The 21,599-nt window shown below is 34.6% G+C and overlaps 1 protein-coding gene across 6 annotated transcripts in view; it reads right to left on the bottom strand.

The window, feature by feature from the left end:
* Window positions 1-21,599, bottom strand: part of THEMIS (thymocyte selection associated) — a 150,508-nt gene that overhangs the window by 87,002 nt on the left and 41,907 nt on the right. For 5 of the 6 annotated variants that reach the window (XM_071219659.1, XM_045188748.2, XM_071219660.1 and 2 more), the window contains one exon: window positions 12,146-12,304. In XM_071219659.1, coding sequence (XP_071075760.1) covers window positions 12,146-12,290 — 145 coding nt within the window. In that variant the 5' untranslated portion in view covers window positions 12,291-12,304. Of the gene's footprint in view, window positions 1-12,145; window positions 12,305-15,177; window positions 15,285-21,599 lie in introns of those variants that run through there. The other variant, XM_071219661.1, reaches the window with a different exon arrangement.

The following is a 21,599-nucleotide window of genomic DNA, read 5'->3' on the forward strand; positions in this document are numbered from 1 at the left end:
AAGAAACAGCAAAACGCCGAGGCATTTTTGAAAATATGTTTTATTCATGGCTCTGAAAGGTAGTTGAAGCCAATTGAGGGAGGAGTATACCCTCCCTCTGTTTTAATGATCTTAATTTTGCTAATGGAATGTTAGTGGAGAGAGTTTGGGAGCCATGTGGCGCTGATTGCGTTGTTCAGTATTGATGTTGCTTGCAAATTAAATGTACCTAAGTAGCCACCTGTTTATGCTTACGATTATGTAAAGCCCCATATGTTTCCCTCTCTACACATGGGAGGTAAATATTGAAAAAATTATTCTGGTGTGAAGGGTGAAAACAGCAGCAATTCTTCTATAACTGTCACATATGCTGCAGCGTTTCCTTTAATGTGTGCTTTGTCTGACATATTTGCTGATTTTTAGCATTCCGTGTTCAAAAAAATCTGTTACCCATGGTTATGCAAAAACAATTAAGATCAGTTTACATTAAATTCAAATAAGGAAGAGAGATAATTTTCCCATGTAGCCGTAGGTTTTAAATAAATTTCAGAGCTTATGATTTAAATAGATTTTGATTTGCATGATGAAGAAAACTTTTTTTTTCTAAATTCGCCAGCATATAAAAAGGGACATTTTCTTCCTAAAGATATCATTTTGATTCCAAATTACTAGGCAGGCAACAACAAAAAAAATAAACTAACTCGCATCACAAGAATTTGCAAATCCCACCTATAATCAGTGGCTCTTTAACTGGCTAACACACCACCATGCCCACTGGATTGGCTGCATAAAACAGGTTGCTGGACTCATACAGAACTGACCTGGTCGGCAAGTGCTCCTGAGCAGTTTCGAGATGAGTTTCCTTAGCTCAGTGGAAGGTCTGGCACAGCTAACACCTGTGGAGCTGCCTCAGGCCATTCAGAGGTTGGTCCTGACAGGAGCTCACAGAAAGACCAGAGACAGTGACCTTGCTATTGTTGACTACTTTAGATACCGAAGATAAACGAATAGGAGTTTTATATGATTTGTGTCTGATTGTGAGTGGTTTCCGAGATCAATTGTTTGGCAGTCTTATCGTGATAGTTCCTGACTTCCAAATAAATTGTTTGCAAAACAACACATAATATGATAGAAAAAGATGAAAGCTTGCCACACCACCAAAAACTATTAATAGACCAACTGCCTCCCAAAGACAGAATTTACTTTCACAATAAGACAGAGCTGAAATGAGAACATTCGAGACCTGCAACCCGGGGTCCTATGAAACAGAAGAGCCTCTCTAAATTTTCCAAAGCTAAAAAGAAGAATAAAAATAAAAGGAATTGAAATCATTGAGTACTTTTTATAGGCCAAAGTTTGTAGGAAGCACTTAATGATCACCTCATTTTACTTATTTAATTCTTGGAAGAGTTTTACAAGACAAATAGTATTTGGATTTTACCAACTTCATAGATAAAGAAATGAGTAAACTGATGTACTAAAATACATCAAGGAAGTCACCCGAGCCTTTTTAAATTTCGGTATTTTTTTCAATCTTGATATGTACATACATAGGTATAGACAGAAATGTTGTCACAACATTTAAAGTATACCAAATACATTCATTTGAATCCCCCTGTTTCACTTAATATTGAACCATGATTACACCTCATGTTTTAAAATATTTTTCACAAATTTGATTTTTAATAACTGTATAATACATTGTAAGGGATGTATCATAACATCTCTTTTCTTACTCTTGGGCATTTAAATTGCTTGTATTATTTTGCTAGCATAAATAGTTCTAAGAAGTTATTTCCTTAGAGTTTATTCTACTAAGTGGAACCACTGAGCGAAGGCCCGCTCCTCAGCACACTGCTGGTCCCAGGAGGTCAGGGACCGAGACACAGCTCATCCCTGTCATCAGCCTCTGTCTGCACTCGCATGAAAGTGGTGGCATTTGCCGACTGACTGGCAGATGGCTCTGGTAATGTATCAAATTCATTTTTAGAAAATTTACAACATTCTATATACCCTTCAGGTAGATTTGAATGACCTCTTGACAGTACCTTTCTCAACTTCATTATTATAGTTGTAAAAGCTTGGCTGATAAATATGTGGGAAAGTTGTCATTATTGTTTTAATTTACACTGAGTCCAGACTAATTTCTGTGTGGTTAGAAGTCATCTAAATTTCCTCTGTCCTTTATTCATTTCCCACTTAGTGTTGTTCTAAACCATTTGATTTTTTTTGTCTTACATTTTAGCGATATCTAGCATTTTTGAAATTGTGTCATTTTTGCTGTTGAAATTTTCTTCCTGTTTTTACTTTTGTGATGTAGAGAAAGTTCCTTTATATGTAATTGGATATGTTGATTCTTTATGGCTTTTTATTATATTTATCAGCTGAAAGTTGTTTTCAACACAAACATAAAGTAATTTTACCTAAAATGTTCAAGTTTCCTTTGCTATGTAGTATAAAGTTGATGGCCAATTCCATCTATTGCTTTCTCAGGTGATAAGTACACTACATTAATTTATGAAATAATTTTTCCTTTAATGCCAGATGTATAGTACCGACTTTATCAAGTAGAAAGTAATAGTCTACATTAAAGTCTGTTTCTGACCCATCAGCAAAGGCTTAAGTTCAGGGACACTACAGTCAAATTGAAAGCATCGCTCTAATGCTTGTATAACAACTGGTACCACTGTCACTAACTTATTGACTCTGCTTTTGATTTTCTGCAGCATTTGCTATAATTTATTCTAACTTTTTAATGGGTTTTAATATTGTCAGGATGAGTACTTCTTAGTGTTCTGTTTTTTAAAAAAATATTTACTTCAATATTTTCACTTCTTTATTCTCTCAAATGAACTTTAGAATTACTTTTTCAAGAGACAACATAATAATAATTATGATTATAGTATATGAAATAAGTTTATCACTGTGTTTATCTCATAAATTAACTCATGTACATTTGATATACATAATATTCAGTTTTCTGATTCCAGCACTTAAAATATGTTGTTTATTTTCATAAATAAGTGAGCTTTAATATTATTTTTAAGTAAATAAAAAGGGAGTTAATTTTATAATATTACTTATACTATGTATAATGATATTAAGCATAGTTGTTTTGTGCTTTTCCATGGCTTTTTAAAATTATATTACCATTATATGTTCTAAATGGTTATAAATGAAAAGTTATGACTATATATATTCTTCTCTCTATAAAAATATTTGTTTTTATTCATGTTTTATGTATAAACTCTCTTAATATTTACTTACATATTTTTAATTCTGCCCTCTTAAAAAATCTAGCATACTACTTATAACAAGTTAAAAATTTTTGTTTCACTTGATTCCATTGGTTTTGCTGCATGATCGTACTGCAAATAACGATCATTAACTCATTTCTAAGAGCCTTCAAATTCATTAGTTCCTGCCCACATTTACTTACTCAAAATTATAGAACGGCGTTCCATGAGAGGGACAATAAACACCCACACGAGAGCAGTGCCGCTTCTGTCTGGCTCGCTGGGCCTCGCCGCTTGGTGCCCTAAACCGACTGCACAGAGCCCTGCCTGCCCGGCCCGAGCGACCTCCTGTCAGCCGGCGTCAGGCCCCGCCGGTTTCTGGGATTCTGGGGTTTACAAATTCATCTTGCTTTTAAAAAATGAAAGAGGATTACTAAAAATCATGGAATTATGTACTTTTAACAGCTGAATTTTGTGCTATGTAAACTGTATCTCAGTACTGCTGTTAAATTGTTTTTTTTAAGTTGGGGAAGGGAGAGGTGGACAGTAAGTAGTAGCTTCAAAAAACAATTGAAGTGGCCTGGTGGGAATGTAAATTGGCAGAGAATTTATGCAATGTGATTTTTCAATATGCATCAAAATCTCTAAAAATATTTTAAGTTCTGAAGTCACAATTTTACATGTATGAAATTATAATAATAATGAGAAGTACAGATCAAACTTCAATTAAAAGCTGCTCATTATAGCACAAACTGCATAAGTAACCATTTTCAGAATGGACTTAATAAATTGTGATATACATATATGAGGGAATATTATACAGAAAATAAAAAATTGGTTTTTGAGGAATATTTGATAATATAGGCAAATCCTCCGAAATAAGTTTGCTTCCCATTATATTAAATACGTCTGTTTGTGTGGCTGTATAATGTACTAGAAAACAGTGGGAGAAATGTAACAAACATTAATGCTATATAACTCTCTGATGGGATTACGGGGAGCTTTAATTTACTTCTCTGCATTTTCTTCTGCTTTCTAATTTTCTACAAGACTGTGTGGTATCGAGAAAAATCAATACATCTTATCACTTAAAAAAATGTGTTCCTTATGTCCACACTAAGACCTGCACTTGGATGTTTATAGCAGCTTTATTTCTAATTGCAAAAATTGAGAAGCAACCAAGATGTCCTTCAGCAGGTATATTGATAAATAAACTGTGCCACATCCAGACAATAGAATATTATTCAGTGCTAAAAAGAAATGAGCTATCAAGCCATGAAAAAAACATGGGGAACCTTCAATACATATTACTAAATAAAAGAAACCAATCTGAAAAGGCTACATACTTTATGATTCCAAATATATTTGGGAAAAGGCAAAACTATGAAAACAATAAAAAGATGAATGGTTATTAGGGATTATGGGGGAAGAAAGATGAACAAGCACAGCACGGAGGACTTTTAGGGCGGTGAAAATACTCTGTATGATACTATGGTGGTGGATACACGTCATTATACATTTGTCTAAACCCAAAGAATGAACAAAGCCAAGAATGAACGGATGTTAACCACAAACTTTGATTATGATGTATCAATGCAGGTCCATCAGTTGTAACAAAGTGTACCACTCTTGCAGGGAATGTGATAATGAAGGAGGCTATGCATAAATGTAAGGGCAGGGGGTAAATGAGAGACTGCTGGACTTTTCACTCAATTTTACTATAAACCTAAAACAGCTCTTAAAAAATAAATCCTACTAACAAAGGCTTTTTTCCCAATGGCAGAACCTCTACATCACTAGTAAATAACATATAATTATGTGTAAATATAATAATGTGCTTTACCAATGTCCAGTTGAGAGAACCAAGGAACTAAAGATCTTAGTGGACAATTTTTTAAGAAAAATCTGGTTCCAAGATGGTGATATTGTTGGGGTAACACCATAAAGAAATGTAGAGGTGTTATGCATGTAGAAAAGGGAGTGGTATGAGCAAAGTGTAATTAAATAGATTTTTTAGAAGATGTACATAAAATATTAACACTATGAAAATTTAGAATAGTGACAATTGTGGAAAGGCTGATTTTAGAATGATCTTTCTGAGATCATGTTGGTCTGAGGCTTAGATGTACATAGGTGGGTGAAAAGAACATTTTAACCTAGACTTGAAAGGTCTATTTGTCTTCCAGATACCATACATCTTAGTTATTCAACAATCAAGGATTTAGAGAGACAATCTGATGATGTACTAAGAAGCAGAAGAAAAAATAGACCAAAAAAGGAACTGAAAATTAGTGTAAAAGCCTAAACATTTTATGCACTTAGATTGCATCATAAATTTTTGCATAGTATGTCCAGAATGTCTCTTTTTGTCTAGGAAAGTATTTTGTATAATAGACATAGCTGAATTTATTTTGCTGAAGTGAGCACAGTGGGGAAACAATGCCTTAAGAGAAGCTGACCCAGAATAGTTCATGATTCCCTGAATAACAAATTATCCAAAAGGCAGGGAGTCTATTTAGGGCTGCTCTGAATCATGTCTTCATAACATCCAGATGGAAAAACAGGAGCAGATTCTGCCTTATACTTTGTCTCTTTTAACAAAAGTCCTTCAAAAAGCAGGAGGTAAAGAGGTTATTCACTATAAAGCTACTAAACAATTTTGCCTTACAATTTTCCTATCAGGTAATTTCTCAAAGGAATTTACAAGCTGATACTGTAGCCAGCTTCTAAAAAATTAGGTAGAATTATAAAATGGCTAATCATAAAAGATTTAGTCATTTTAATGGTAGATAAAACATAGAGCAATTAGCAAAGGTAGTTTTACAGTTTTGAGTATGTGGAACAGAGTTTATTCTTGTATTATTATTATATTATTTTCAATATGAACAACTATAAACCTACTTTTGCATATCCCCGTATAATGAATGACCATTGAATGTAATATTATATGTTTCCTAAAAATCAAGTTTCTCAAATAAAACAATTGGAAAATTCATTTTGAAAAATGTTAATGTATTAGTCATTTGGTGCCAGGAGCAAGTTTTACTAATGTTAGTCATTTAACCTGAATCAATTTCTTAAAAAAATAATTCTACCAAACATTAGAAAACAAATTATACTAATTTTCTGCAATATCTTTTAGAAGATAAAAATAAAAAGAATAATCCTTTTCTCATTCTATGAGACCAGCATTATTCTAATATTTAAAAAAAACAGGCAAAGAAAAGATTGTTGCACGCAAAAATAAAACACAAAAAACAAACAAACAAAAAAAACAAGCCTACAGACCAAGGCCTTTCATGAACTAGATGCAAAACCCTCAACAAAATATTAACAAATTAAATCTAACAATGTATGAAAAGAATACTACACCACAAACAAGTGGTAGTGATCCAATTATACAAGGATTATTCAACATTTCAAAGTTTATTAATGTAATTAATCACATTACCAAGCTAAAAGAAAAATCAAATGATCATGTAAATATATGCAAAAATGCATTTGACAAAATTCAACATCCATTTATGACTTTAAAAAAATCAAAACCTCTCAACAAATTAAGAATAGAGAACTTCTTGAACACAGTAAAGAATATCTACAAGAAGCCTACAGGTGACACAATATTTCATAGTAAGAAGCTGGAAGCTTTTCTACAAAGATTAAGAACAAGGCTTAGATGTCCCCACTCACAACTCCTTTTCAACGTCATACTGAAAATTCTAGCTTATGAGATAAGACAAGAAAAGGAATTAAAAATTATCTTGATTGGGAAGAACAAAATAAAATTATCTTTGTTCAGAGATAACATGATTGTCTATGTAGAAAATCTGACAGATTCACCCTAAAACTCCTAGAACTAATGAATATAGTAAGATTTCAGGATATAAGATTAATGTAAAAAGTCAGTCACCTTCAGTGAACAAGTGGAGTTTGAAATTAAAAACACAGTGTCATTCACATTAGCACCTTAAAAATAAAACACTTAGGTATAAATCTAACAATATATTTATAAGATCTATAAGAAAATTTTACAAAGCGCTGATGAATACAATCAATTAATGAAAAACAATGGAGAGACAATCCATGCCCATGGATAGGAAGACACAATATTGTTAAGAAGTTTATAGATTTAATGCAATGCCAATCAAAATCCCACTGTTAGTTCATGTATATTGACAAACTAACTCTACCGTTTATACACCGGGTGGGGCAAATGTAGATTTACAGTTGTTCTTATGGAAAATAATATAATTAACAAATAATACTACAAGAATAGCTCCATCTTTTGTGTACTCACAACTGTAAAGCTATGTTTGCCCACTTGGTACAGAAAGAAAAGACTAGCCAATGCGATGCTGAAGGAGATGAACAAAGTCGGATAACTGACAGGACTCAATGTCAGGACTGGTTACAGTGCTGCAGTAGTTAAGACAACGTGGTATTGGTGACAGAATAAACAAGTAGATTAATGGAACAGAACAGAGAACCGAGGAATAGGTTTGTATATGTATAGTCCACTGATCTTTGACAAAGGAGCAGAGGCAGGACAGTGGAGCAAAGATAGCATTTTTAACAAATGGTGCTAGAACAGTTGGACATCACATGCAAAAAAATGCATTTAGACACAGACCTTACACACTTCACAAAAATTAACTCAGAATGTATTACAGGTTTAAATGTCAATTGCAAAACTATAAGACTCCTAGAAGATAACATAGCAACAATCTAGATGAGCTTGGGTTTACAATGACTTTTTAGATATGATTCCAAAAGCAAAATCTATTAAAGAAATAGTTGATAAACTAGTAGGTGAATGATATCTTAAGAGAATGAGAAGACAGTTGACAGACTGGTAGAAAATATTTATAAAAACATATCTGAGAAAAAACTTGTATCCAAAATACATCAGGAATTCTTAAAATTCAACAAGAAGAAAACAAACAACCTGGTTAAAAAGTAGGCAAAAGACCTGAACAGACACCTTACCAAAGAAGATACACATATGTCAAATAAATATATGAAAGTGTGCCCATTTTCTGTCACTAAGGAACTGAAAATTAAAACAATAAAGACCTGTCATTGGTGTATACATTTTAGAATGATCAATACCCGAAACACCAACACCACAAAATGCTGATGAGGATGGGGGCACCAGGAGCTCTCGTTCTTTGCTGGTAGCAACACAAAATGGTACAGCCACTTTGGAAGACAGTTTGGCAGTTATTTAAAACCAAACATACTTTTACCATGTGTTCCAGTGATCATACTCCTTGGTATTTATCCAAACAAATTGAAAACTAATATCCACACAAAAACCTGCATATGAATGTTTATGGCAGCTTTATTGATAATTATCAAACTTGGAAACAACCAAGTTGTTCTTTAATAGGCGAATGACTAAATTAACAGTGGCACAGTCAGACAACACAATATCATTCAGTGCTAGAAAAGAAGTCAGCTAGCTATAAACCATGAAAACACACTGTGGAATTTTGATGTTGGGGAACCTGCTCTTATCTAGAAGCAAGTAGAATATGTAAAATCTCTGTACCTCTTGCTCAAATTTGTTGTGAACCTAAACTTGCTCTAAAAAATAAATTTTCTTTTATAAAACAAAGGAAGTGAAATGATGCATTAGGAAAGATCTACTTAACACAAAAGAAGGCAATAATAGAGGAGTGGAGAACACAACAGGTCTAAAACAGATGGAAAACAAATAGCAAAATGGGAGAAGTAAATCCCATTTTATCAGTGTTTGCATTACCTATAAATGAACTGCACACTGATTAAAAGGCAAAGATTCACAGAATAGATTTTAAAACATCATCCAACTATATGCTGTCTATAAGACACATGCTTTAGATTCAAATCCTTTGAGAATAAAATGATAGAAATTAAGCTGGCACATAATAACCCAGAGAGAACTGGAGGGATTGCACTAACGTCAGAGAAAATAGACTTTAAAACAAAAATTGTTACTATAGACAAAGAAGAATATTATATAATGATAAAAGGGATTATGGGGTCACTCTACTAAGAACAGATAACAGTTATAAACACGTTTACACCTTATATCGAAACCCCAAAATATATGAAGCTAGAGCTGCAGAATTGAAAACAAAAATAGACAATAGTTTATGACAATAAACTATTTAATGACAATTTGAATTTAATGACAATAGTTTGAAACTTCGATACTCCATTTCCTATAATGGGCAGAGCCAGGAAGAAAATCCACAAGGAAGCAGAAGACCGGGCACACCGTGAACCAACAGACGTGTGCCGAGCACTCCGCCCATCCACAGAACGCACAGTCTTCTTAAGTGCACGTGAAATGTTCTCCGGGAAAAGCTGTATGTTAGGTCATAAGACAAATCTCAGTAAATTTAAAAGAACTGAAATTGTACAAAGTATGTCTTCTGACCACAATTGAATAAAATTAGATATTAGTAACAAATAAATTTGGGGGAAATTCTCAAATAAGAAGGAATGTTTAAAAATATATTGAACTTTTTGAGTTTAAAATCTAACTGGAAGTTAAAATTGAAAGGTTTGAGTAGAGCATAAATAAAGAAATTTCTCTTTTGAAATTTATAAAAAAACATTAGTGGCTTTGATTTTTAGCTTAGTCCCTAGTGCTGATACAAACAAATTGCTCCTATATCTGGGACTCCTTTTTTCATGACCTAGAAGAGGTTTTTTTTAAAGTAACCTATTCCCTGATCTTCACCAGCCACTTTACCCCTTCATTTTAATCCTGATCCTTACAATAAAATTAGGCATATATACATTTTCCAAATTGTTACTCAGTCGATGCAGGATGATCATGTCAATGGAAAGCTCAAGGGGATATTCTAAGCAGCAACTTCCCAAGTTAAATTACTAGTCAAAAGCTATGTGTTTTAACTACTACAATAAGACATGCTCCTTCTACCCGAAGATTCTAGCTATTTTGACTTACTCAAAATTTATTGTACAGGTCTTCTGAACACTGGGGATTATAGCAATCACCGAGATTCAGATTCAGCAGATGGAGGTCATGAGACAAGCACACAGAAGAACCTCCATTACATGCAAAACGTAGTAAATGCACTGATCAAGGCATGAAAGCCTCCAGTGATTCAAAAGGTGATACATCCAGTTAGAATACTTAGGAAAAGCTTCTTCTAAAGCATGGTCTCAACCTTGGCTGCTCATTAGTAACACTCTGGGGGCTTCAGAAAACCTTGATGACCAAACTTTATCCCAGACCAAATAAATCAGAATATCTCAGGGAAGTGGCCTGAGCATCAAGATATTTTAAGTTCCTTTAGTGATTCCAATGTGCAGCCCAGTTTGAGAATCATTGAAATAAAGGATGGGGTGAGGAACAAATAATCAGAACTAAATAATTAGAAAGATTTCCACTGAAAGGAGTGGAATATTGGAGCACTTAGAAGAACCCTCTCCTCATATAGGTAACTTATTTTTATTCTCCAAATCTCAGCTTAAGTACAACATTCGCTAAAAAGCTTTGCCCGACTCCACCAATGATAATAACAATTAATAAAGGTAATAGAAGCTGACACATTTTATAGCCCTTGCAAATGATAAGTACCATTCTATTCACTTTAAATATATTTCTTTTTATTTCTTTTTTTTAAAATTTTTATTGTTATTCAGTTACAGTTGTCTGCCTTTTCTCCCCATATATGCACTTTAAATATATTTCAATATTTGATCCTCCCAACAACACTAGAAGAGAATAGCATTATTATTCTAATTTTACATGAAAGGAGGATAAATAATGATGAAGTTACACAACTGAGAGTGGCCAAGCTGGGATTCAAACATTGTGTCAGGACTCAGAAGCCTCTGTTTTGAAACACGACGGAATGAGTTCAACGTCCTTGTCAAGACTCTCACAGAGCCCTTGCCTACTTCAATGACACCACGAACCGCATTCCATTGTGAGTGTTTGCCAGATTTTTCTCTTCCACGAATCAGTCATTCAATAAATGATTATTGAGCATATTCTCTGTGCTAGAAAATGTGCCTGTTACTAGAAATACAAAGTCTCTTATGTTATATTTTATCTGTGAAAGAATGTCAGTTTACAGCAGAGGTCAGCGAACTAGAGTTCACAGGCCAAATTCCGCTGTTTTCATACATAAAATTTATTGATCCATGCTCATTGGTTTATTATCTATGTGTTTTTTTTATGTTATGACATCAGAAAGGAGTGGTCATGATGGTGATGATCTGGCAGCAAAATCGAAAATTTACTCTCTGGTCCTTTATAGAAAAGGTGTGTTAACCCCTGGCCTCGGGAATAATACGAATAAGAAAATCATCAATGATTAAAATAAGATACACACCATGGTGCCCAATATACTGTGGGAACATAAAAGAGAGATATCTACATGAGGTTAGAGGGTCAGCTAAAGTTTTGCAGAAGACATGCTCTTTGGTCTAATTGTGTGAGGCTGAGTAGCGTTACCTAGACAAAGGAAAACGGCCAGACTTGTCAGCAAGTTCAGGCAGGGAAGTCTTGTGGTGCTGCAGAAACTGAGAAAATGGCAGTTGGAATAAGGAGAGTTGATATGTGTCATATATATTAATTAGTGCTACATAATTTATGAAAATATATCTTCAATGTCTTTATTTTTTGCTATGTAGTATTGCTAGTGGTGCTTATAGTTGAAACTCATCAAATATTTGTTAACAGAAAATATAAAGTCCTAAGCAAAGGATATTTATTTAAAAAGGGAAGAAAATATTTGCCTTCTATTAGTCCTTAAAATCATTGAACTATAAGAATTATGACTCTTTTACCCACTGTCCTAGAGTGAAAAAAAACTACCACTTTTCCACTGTTTTCAATTGTATGGATGACTATATCTATTAACAAGGCAGTTTTACAAATGAAAAATGGTTGCAATATACTCTACCTGGAAAATTCATAGGCAGTTCAAATGGTTGTGGAGATTCACGACCTTCAATGTGCTCACAAATTTCAGCTATGATCTTTTTAATTTTGAGACCAGTAATTTTAATCACTTCTCCCGTTGACAAACAGCATTCATTTCCAAACATTTCATAAATAGAGCCTGAAAAAAAGAAGAATAAAACAGCTCTTAAAGATGAATTAAATCATGAAGAAAAAGATAAGAGTCAAAAGCCTCATATTAAGTGTTTTTATTCAGTTCCTCTCATAGCTACCTACTAAACAGGAATTTAATCAAGCTCGGCAAAATGTACAACATGTTCCAAGAAAAATATTAGATTTTAACTTTATCCATTGGGCAAGGTAGAAACAGTCTTATTTTTGTTATTATTATAAATTGAATTTATGGTTTCCTCAGAACCTTTAGGTCATCTTCCAAGGTCAAACTACAAATATGTCCTCCCTTTTTGGGATTTATGATCTATTTTTGCAGCGTCACAGGACTAACCGTATACAAGTCAACAATAATCTAAGTAAATACTGCAAGCACAGTTGTGATACAATTCAAACCCAAAGGCAGAGGGTCTGCACTGCAGGGCTTTATACCAAGAGCATCATATCTATTTCTTGACCTGGTTCTCTTCACCATTGTGCATGTAAGACTTCTGTGCATTTTATTTCTTGTTTTTTGACACATCTGAAACAATATTTTTATGGCAACAGGGGGCGGACCAGTCCAGATAAACTGAAAAGCTTCATTTTAGTTCAGGTTTTCAGTCTCCTTCCTAGCAAACCTTTTATCATAGATGCTAGAGTAAGCCTTTCACTCATTTATTTTCCTTTCTTATCTCCTGACGGAAGAAGAGCAAGCAAGGAAGTGACAAGAAGATGAGCAACAGAAAAAAGAAGAGGCAAAAATTCTGGATGATCTACCCCTAGTAAAACTGGAACAACCCCAAAACTACATCTTTGGGATGTTATCAATTTACAGTTAAACAGTAAATAAACTGGTTTGATGTAAATAAACATTACAAAACTGTAGAGTTTAAGACATATCAATTTTTCCTTACCTGCAAAGGTGATATGATTTATATCACCTTTACCACACTAAAATGTGAACAACATAAACGTAAGATTTGAGGTTTGTTTTTGTTTACCGAATTTTTCTCTATTGGACCCACTCTTCCTAGAATCTTGCCTGATATATAGCAGGCACCTAAAATATTTTTATAGCATTAACGGTTGTCATAAAAGTTGTTGAGACTGACATACAATCTAGCTTAACTCTTCGATTATATTAGAATCTCAATAGAAATTTGGGGCACACTCAAAATAAAATAACTTGAGAAGGTTTTAACAAAGGGGCAATTTACACAAAGGCACAGTCCATTCTAGGCAATGCAAGAAAATAAATATCCTGATCTCACAGTTTTCCCTCCATTTCATCCTCTGCCAGGCACCTCACTGGCCAGAATTGGCCAGAAGCCAGAGGACGAGGGAGGGGCTGATGACCCCACAGAAGTCACATCCTAAGTAGAGAGTGAAAGGAAAATTCAGCACACCAAATTTAATGTCCATTATTTAATAAGGATCATTTTGGCAGACATGCTGGTGTATCTGTTCCTCAAGTTTTAGTATATATTTCCGTAAATCCCCTATTTTCTCATACTCTTCCCTTAACTACATGTGTTCATCCTTTTCATTAACTCTAATACATAGCCTTGTCAGCCATCACCAACTCTTTGTAGAACAAGCTGAGATATTAAAAAATAATAATAAAGCCACAGTGACATTTTCCTCCAGTGAGCTCAGAATAGTTAATTTCTATGATCCTCATTTGGCAATTAATCACACACTAACATTTTACATCTTCAGTATTATTTCATCCTGTACTTAACTTTTTATGACTTTAGTTTTTGTTACTGCTGTTTAAATTTTAAACTTTATGAAAGGAAATATTGCATTATATTATTGCATAACTATAACATATCAACTTCCCTTTTTCATTTCAAACCTACTATATGCAGGCATTGTGATTGACAGTTGGCATCAAAAATAAAATGCAGGGTGGGGTGGAGGGGTGGGGAGAAAAGGCATACAACTGTAATTGAATAACAGTAAAAATTTTTTAAAATAAATAAAATGCACAATCTCTCCCCCTCCCCCAACAGAAACACTGTCTTGAAGGGAACAGTCAAGTAAGCAAATATTGAAACAGATTATGAGAGAGTTATAATTTAAGAAATACAAGGCATTGTGGGATGATACTGGAGACATTTAATTAAGAAATTACATGAGAAAGAGATTAGAGAAGGATTCCTTCAGGAGATGACAGCTGAGCTGTTTTAAAGGAAGCCTCACAAGATGTCAGGACAGGCAGAGGAAATAATATTTGAAAGGGCACTGAGATGTGATATATTCTGGAAATTTCAAGTAGCTTGTTATGTCTCAAATATAAAGTAAGAAAAAGGACTTGTTAAAAAAGAAAAAGAAGAAGACAAGAGAAGTTGAGGGAATCTAGATCATGCAGCATCTTTATGAAATCATCAATAAACTAAAAGGCCAATAAAAACCTGAAGCAATGTCAAAATCAAAGAATCTACATTTTCTGTTAACAGGGTTTAGGAACTAATACCAATTTAATTAGAGGTCATGTGTATCAAGGTGCTTGTTATCCAGAGTCTAATCTACAGCATCACATGGGAGCTTGTTAGAATATTGGCCAGACCCCAAACCTGCTGAATCAGAACCTACATTTTTAACAAGGTCCCCAGATGATTCATAAGCACATTAATGTTTGGAAACCACTGGCCAAGGCAACAAATGTATAACTGAAATAGTCTCTGTTCTGAGATTGTTGTAGCAATGACTGGGTAGGGAAGACCATGCCCTGCAGAGGAAGCATTCAGTGCCATTGAGGTAAAGGATGTTGAAAATGGAAACAAGAAAAGGGAAAGATTTTAAGTAGTTAAGTGATGTGGTAAGACTTCTCTTTGTCACATAAAATAGAACATAATGTAACCTATTTCATTTTACCTGAAGTCTGTTGGGCTTAATTTCAATGCAATGAATGTCTGATTGTAGATGTATATCAAACTGACTGACTTGGAACACCAACCTTTTCAAAAGCTCCACTGGAAAATTAAAAGATGAATTTATGTGAGATTACATAGCAAGTCATAGGGAACAGAAGCCAGAAAATTCTATGAGAAAATTCTGTGAGTTTTAGTCAACACACAAAAATCGTCTTACTCTTCAGGTCTCATTCCAAACGTGTTACTCCTTTAGAAAAAAGAAAATCACTTCTTTCAGTCATAAAAGGAATAGAACTTCATGCAAATGCTAACCTTTAACATTTATCATTAGTTCTTTGTGGTTCTAATTTTCTCCAACCAAGAAAGTTGTTAATCCCCTTTCAATAAAGAGAAGTCAGCCACGCCCAACACTAGAAATGTATGTTCATGATAGATGAGAAGACGAGAACATATCTGAACTTGAAGAGGTCTTGTGCTTTATTGTCAATACAGTGTTTCTTAAAATATACTTTTTTCTCAGCAAAAATAAAAAATTGTTAATTTAAAAAATAACCAACTTTCCTAATCTTAGAACAAGCACATATAATATGTATAAATGCCTTTTAAAAACTTGCTGAGATGTGTGTCTGAACTAAGCGTTTGTGTGTATATAGATATTAAGCTTGTTTTCATTTCATTTTAACAAGACATGCATTTTGAATATGCAAATCTATTAAATCTTTACAGACTAATTCTTTCCAAGTCAATAGCATATGTATTCAGGACAGTGCCAAACATCAGAGAGAGCTGGAACAAAGCGGCCTGTTTCCAGTGATCAAACATTCCCCCTGAAGACTGTAATGAAAGAGCCACGTGCCTTTGAAATCACCTTCTCTAATGCTACTTTGCACAACAGAAATGACACATTAATATCCTTTTATGAGCTCATCTCATTTGACAATTCATATAAGCAATACTGTGATCACATCAGAAGAGCCAAAACAATTGGTTCAATAGATGTTTTTCCATTTCCTCTACAAAGTTAAAAATGTATGGTAGGGCAGAAGAAACCCATCATTTAGAGTTTAATCCCCCTTTACTTAAGATTCAACCATTCTATCAATCCCCGCCCCCTTCCTCCACCATAACAGGCCACTTATCTCTTTATCTCCTCATCAGCCTGCCAGTGATGTTCAACCAGTCCTAAAGACCCAGCTCATATTCCTGGTCTCCTTCAAACTTTCCTTGATCCCAACACCTAAGTGAGAATTAATTTTCTCTTCTGTGCATGGATCTCCATTATAGACCCAATGTGATTGATTATTACCGCAGCCTGCTATTAGGGCATTATTTTCTAACCATTGATACTATGTATATTTTAGAATTTATTACGAGTTCTTAGAGAAAGCTATTTCATAACTGTATTTATACTTGTCCTCACATACACACTGCTAGTAACACAGTTTTTGTCACTTAGTAGATTCTTAGTGAATGTTGAATTATATATCAACTTTGCATAAAATGACAGTAAGTAATTTTGAATATAGTAGTAGTCCGTCTACACCAGCAGTTTAAAGCACGGGCAACCCAAAGCTCTAGCATGGGTTGTATTTTCATTTGGTATGTTTAATATCAAGTGCGCAAGCATATGTGAGAGTAGCTGGCCACCCTGTGAACTACCTATACAAAGACCATTAGGAGAGATAATTCTATATTATGAATCTCTGTAAGTTTGCCACTTTACAACTAGGTTTACCATTTTTATATTGCTGGACTTGAAGAGGAAGTGAAATGGTGAAATGAAATGATCTGAGACAGGTTTGGAGGAGTTAAGATATTGCATCTGTAAAGTTTGCTGGATATTGTATTAGAGTGTATATAGAACCACATCAGATTGGGCTGCCAGCAGAGATGTATCTTTACTCTTCATAATTAGGTATGATTATTTTTTACAATGTAGTAGGAAAAATAACATGAAACAGCAAGCTTGAAGCTTTCCCAGAGGTAGATTTAACTACTTAGATATTGGAGGTACCACAGAGAGGTGTATCTGAACTTGGTAGGAAATGATCTTTCAAGGTCATAGAGACTTTCTCACTCTACCTCTAAAATATCAGTACAAAAGACAGCAAAACATTGGCCTTAGGTAGTAAGAGAAATGTCCACACTAAGAAGGACTAAGATATAATCTCTCTTACCTTTAAAAATATGGGGTTTTTCTTCTAAGTTGGGGATTTAAATATTATCCAGAAAGTCAAGCTTAAAGACAGGAATGAGCTAGAGACTGCAGTGAATGTTGGTGAGTCTTAAGAAGTCTGAATAAGGGGAAGCAATGAAAACCACAACAAGTTGGAAAGGCTGGAGCCTGAGAGCCAATTAAGCAGCTTAATATAGTAGTGAGTCCAGAAAATAGAAAGTGGCCAGCTTTTCAAATGCTGCTTGAAGTGCATGTCATTTAAGTAAGTCATACTGGTCGAGGAAGAAAGATTCATAGTTTTATACACCAGCTAAAAGCTTAATGTTCATTTAATGGTAGAATAAATTTAATAGATTAAATAAAACTACACGAAGTGGGTTTGTAAGTTGGTGAGATAGAAGTCATCATTGTGGGTTTCCGTGTTAGCAATGATCGGAACAAAGGGAAGTGGGATGTGGGAGTATGAAATGAATATCCTTCCTACACATCTACAGAACATTTCCTTACGATGGTGGAACAAATCAGTGGTTCTTCATCTCCTGATACTATTATTGATCAAATGTTCCCCACATTTCACTCTAATTTTAACCTTCAAAATGCCATCATTAATAATAATATAATTTCTTATGCGAACAATGTTGCATTGGAAGTTTGGTTTATTGTTTTAGGAAGGACTTGGTTTCAAGTAATTTTATGTTCTAATATATTTGCTATTGTTTTATATCCTAAATGTTAAATAAAGCTATTGTAGACCTCTATAGACATTTAAAATAGTAAACCTGGTCTCTAGATTTATTTAATGACTATGGATATACTGGTTGAATTGATTACACAAGGGTTCCAATGCACTACAATGCATTCATACAATGCATAAAAAATAAAGCAACACTATATTATACATTTTCCCTAAATTAAAGTGTATTGAACACTTCATTAACTATCCTGCTTATGAAACATAGTTTAGAATTTGAAAGGTTTAGAAACATTTATAAGAATTTTGAAGTTATTTTATGCCCACCAAATTAAATAATAAAAATATGCTTGTGTTTTGTATATTTTAAATTTTAAATATTATTTTTACAACAATTTATTTTCATTGCCTTTTATTAAAGTACTAGTCCATGATCGACTGGGAAAAGAAAATAAATTGGGCCTTCACCACAGATAGTTTGAGAAGCTCTTCCGTGAAGCATTAATTATAAGTGAAGGACCGACCACAGTCAGTGCCAGGAAGTAGGATCTAGTCGGAGGGAGTTAGAGTAAAATGTGAACATACTGAAAAAAAAAAAGAAACTTATAACTTAATACGTAAAGTTTTAACTGGTATTATTAACTCATCTATCTCAGTGTCACCAACGGCCTGGGTGCCCTGGCTAAAACACAGGAATTTTAATCAACTTGACAGTAATAGTTCTAATTGCAAATTATTATATTGGCATTTTGATTTGTACGCTATGTTCTTCTGAGTTGAATGAGGCAGCGCTTGAGCCTAATTGACCCTGGATGCATTGAATTGTTAGACTTGCACAAGCTCAAGTCCAAAGCCACAAGCAGGTAGAATCCCCTAGGAAATGAATTCCAGCAGTTCTACCTAACTAGCCTGTCAGGCATTCTCCATGACAGGGACAGCAAACATCTAGAGAATATTCTAACATTTTCCCCTCCCATCACTAACCATCCACGGCACACATGCAGCTGAATCCAAATGAGGCCTAATAATCCTCTTCAACATAAAGTTCCAGGTGACTATCCATCAGTTGAAGAGTGCGTGTCAGGTATAAATTACTTCTAGCCCAGTCCTACACCATGATTTAGCTTGCATTCTTTACACCCCATGGTTGGTATTTATTTTTACAGATTTTAACCCTCAGTTTGGGCTAATCTTCTACCCCCAACAACTTAGTTAAAAGAAATCTGGCAGAATACAGACTCCCTTGCCCCAGCATTTTTCCCAAGGCAACTATCCAAACTGAGGCATAAAACATCTAACTTGAGAACAACAACAACTTTCTATAGTCTGATGACAGCTGTAGGGTGAGTTTCAGTTCCATTTACATCTCTAAGCAAAGTGTCACTAATTTTACTGGTATCTGGAATCACTGAATCTCAGTGTCAGACAGGAGCTTAAATATGACCTTATCCTCCTAATATACTACAATGTCTGACTGAGTCTCTACACGATATCTCTGCCAAATGGTTGTCCAAACTATATTTGAACACTTTCAGTGATGGAATTCCTGTTATTCTAAGGTGATCTACTCTACTTTTGAGCCACTCTCATTGTGAAAAGCTCTGCATTTTGTTAAGTATAATATGTGTTCTTATGGGATATACATATCAGAACTATTTTTAGCCTTTGAAATCACACAGAAAAACAACTATTGAACTCTTCCAACAGCAACTTTAAAATGTTCGAAGACAGCTGTCATTAGTTGTTCTTTATAACAAATCAATCTGTCAAATCATTGAAATATGTTCAGGACCATGGCTTACAGCCCAGTCTACCCATCATAAAACCACCTGAAGCACAACTTACATGGATGAGACTGACATGCTTGGAATTGTGTAACATGGCAAAATGTGTGCCCTTGAGTGTTCCAGGGGAGGCTGGAAGTTTCTTCCTACGAAGCTAGAAATCTTTGTACGAGAAAAGGGGCAGCTATTTCATACTAGCAACATTGAGCTTTGCCAACCAAAGTAATTCCTATAGTATAAAAAGTAAAGACATTCTAAAGCTGAGTAGTAAATTTAAGAAAGTAGCATCTCACCAGAAGCTGTATTCTTCCTTTGCATTCCTTTCATCATTAAAGGCAAGACATGAAGATTATCTCCCCAGGAAAGAAGAGAGATTTAGTCATTGTTATTTCTGAGACTCAAAGATTTTTTTGAATACTTGGGAGATAGTAATCATGAAAAGATAGACTTTATTGGAAGGGACACATTTTTTTTCACAATTGTCATAATCTTTTTATGTGAACATAAGAATCAAATGATGAAAGATTATCATATAGTAGACTTTAGACAAGACTCAGTGTATGGCACCAAGGAATTTTTGCCTGGCTGCAAAGAAAATTAGGGTTTGTTTTTAACTGCAAAGATGAAAAAATTCAGTATTTTAGTTTTTATTTCAAAAATGGGCTGTTTGTGATACATCAGAAAACAAAGTTTTGTAAATCAAACATTTTGATTTACAAGACCTGTTTCCTGTTGAGAGAAGTCAAAGCTAGGTCCTAAGAGGAAGGTCATAGAATTGATTCTTTGAAGTCATCTTGTGAAGAGAACACAGAAATTCCAGGATATCTTCTAGGAGACCAACTGAAAAGGAGAGAGGAGAGTTTAAATAGAGTTACCTTGGAGAAGATTAGCTGGGACGGATGTGGAGAAATGATGCAAAAGAAGTACAGAAAGTGCCATAAATAGCCTGCTCAGCACCCTCTACATTCAGCTTTAGGAAGCTGGGACTGCAGTCTGTAACAAGTGACATTCTAATATGTACTAAATTCATGTGGAAAACCAAGCTCAGTTGATGTGTGTCAAAGGCTTCCTCCATTGGCTGCCTGAATATCCAGCAAACATGATGTCTAATCGCATGTGTCAAGGCCCCCAACGCCCACCTTTGGGTTTCATGACTCACTAGAAGGACTCACAGGACTCAGAAAGCTGTTTTACTCACACTTACAGTTGATTACAGAGAAGTGATACAGATTAAAATCACCAAAGGAAAAAGGTGTGTAAGGCAGAGTCTGGGAGACAAGTTTCTGGTTGTCCTCTGCCAGCGGAGTCACATGGACAGAGCTTAACTCTCCCAGAGATGGTGGATAACGGCATGAACAAACTACTGCCAATCTGGAAAGCTCACCTGAGCCTTGGTGTCCAAGGTCTTTATTGAAGGTCAGTGACATAGACATGTGATGCCCATGTCACTGACCTTAACTACTCAACATTCATCAACCCTTTAGAAGTCAAACCAACAGAGCATGGCCTGGTACCCCAGTCAAACCAGAATTGGAATTCACTACCAGTCACATTGTTAACATAATCTATTTGGGCAGCCCAAGTTCAAAAGTATAAAAAGACACTCTTATCAGGCAGAATATTCCAAAGAACCACACAAAGGTCAGTCTTTTCAGTAGAATGTGCAGATTTTGAACATCCAAAGCCTGTTGAGTTAACCCTTTAGCACCTACCATGTCTTAAGACTATGTCAAAGCTTGTCAGGAAAAAGCTGTCCAACACTTGTGAAGAGA

Source organism: Desmodus rotundus, chromosome 11 (assembly GCF_022682495.2).
Source record: "Desmodus rotundus isolate HL8 chromosome 11, HLdesRot8A.1, whole genome shotgun sequence".
NCBI classification, from domain to species: Eukaryota; Metazoa; Chordata; class Mammalia; order Chiroptera; family Phyllostomidae; genus Desmodus; species Desmodus rotundus.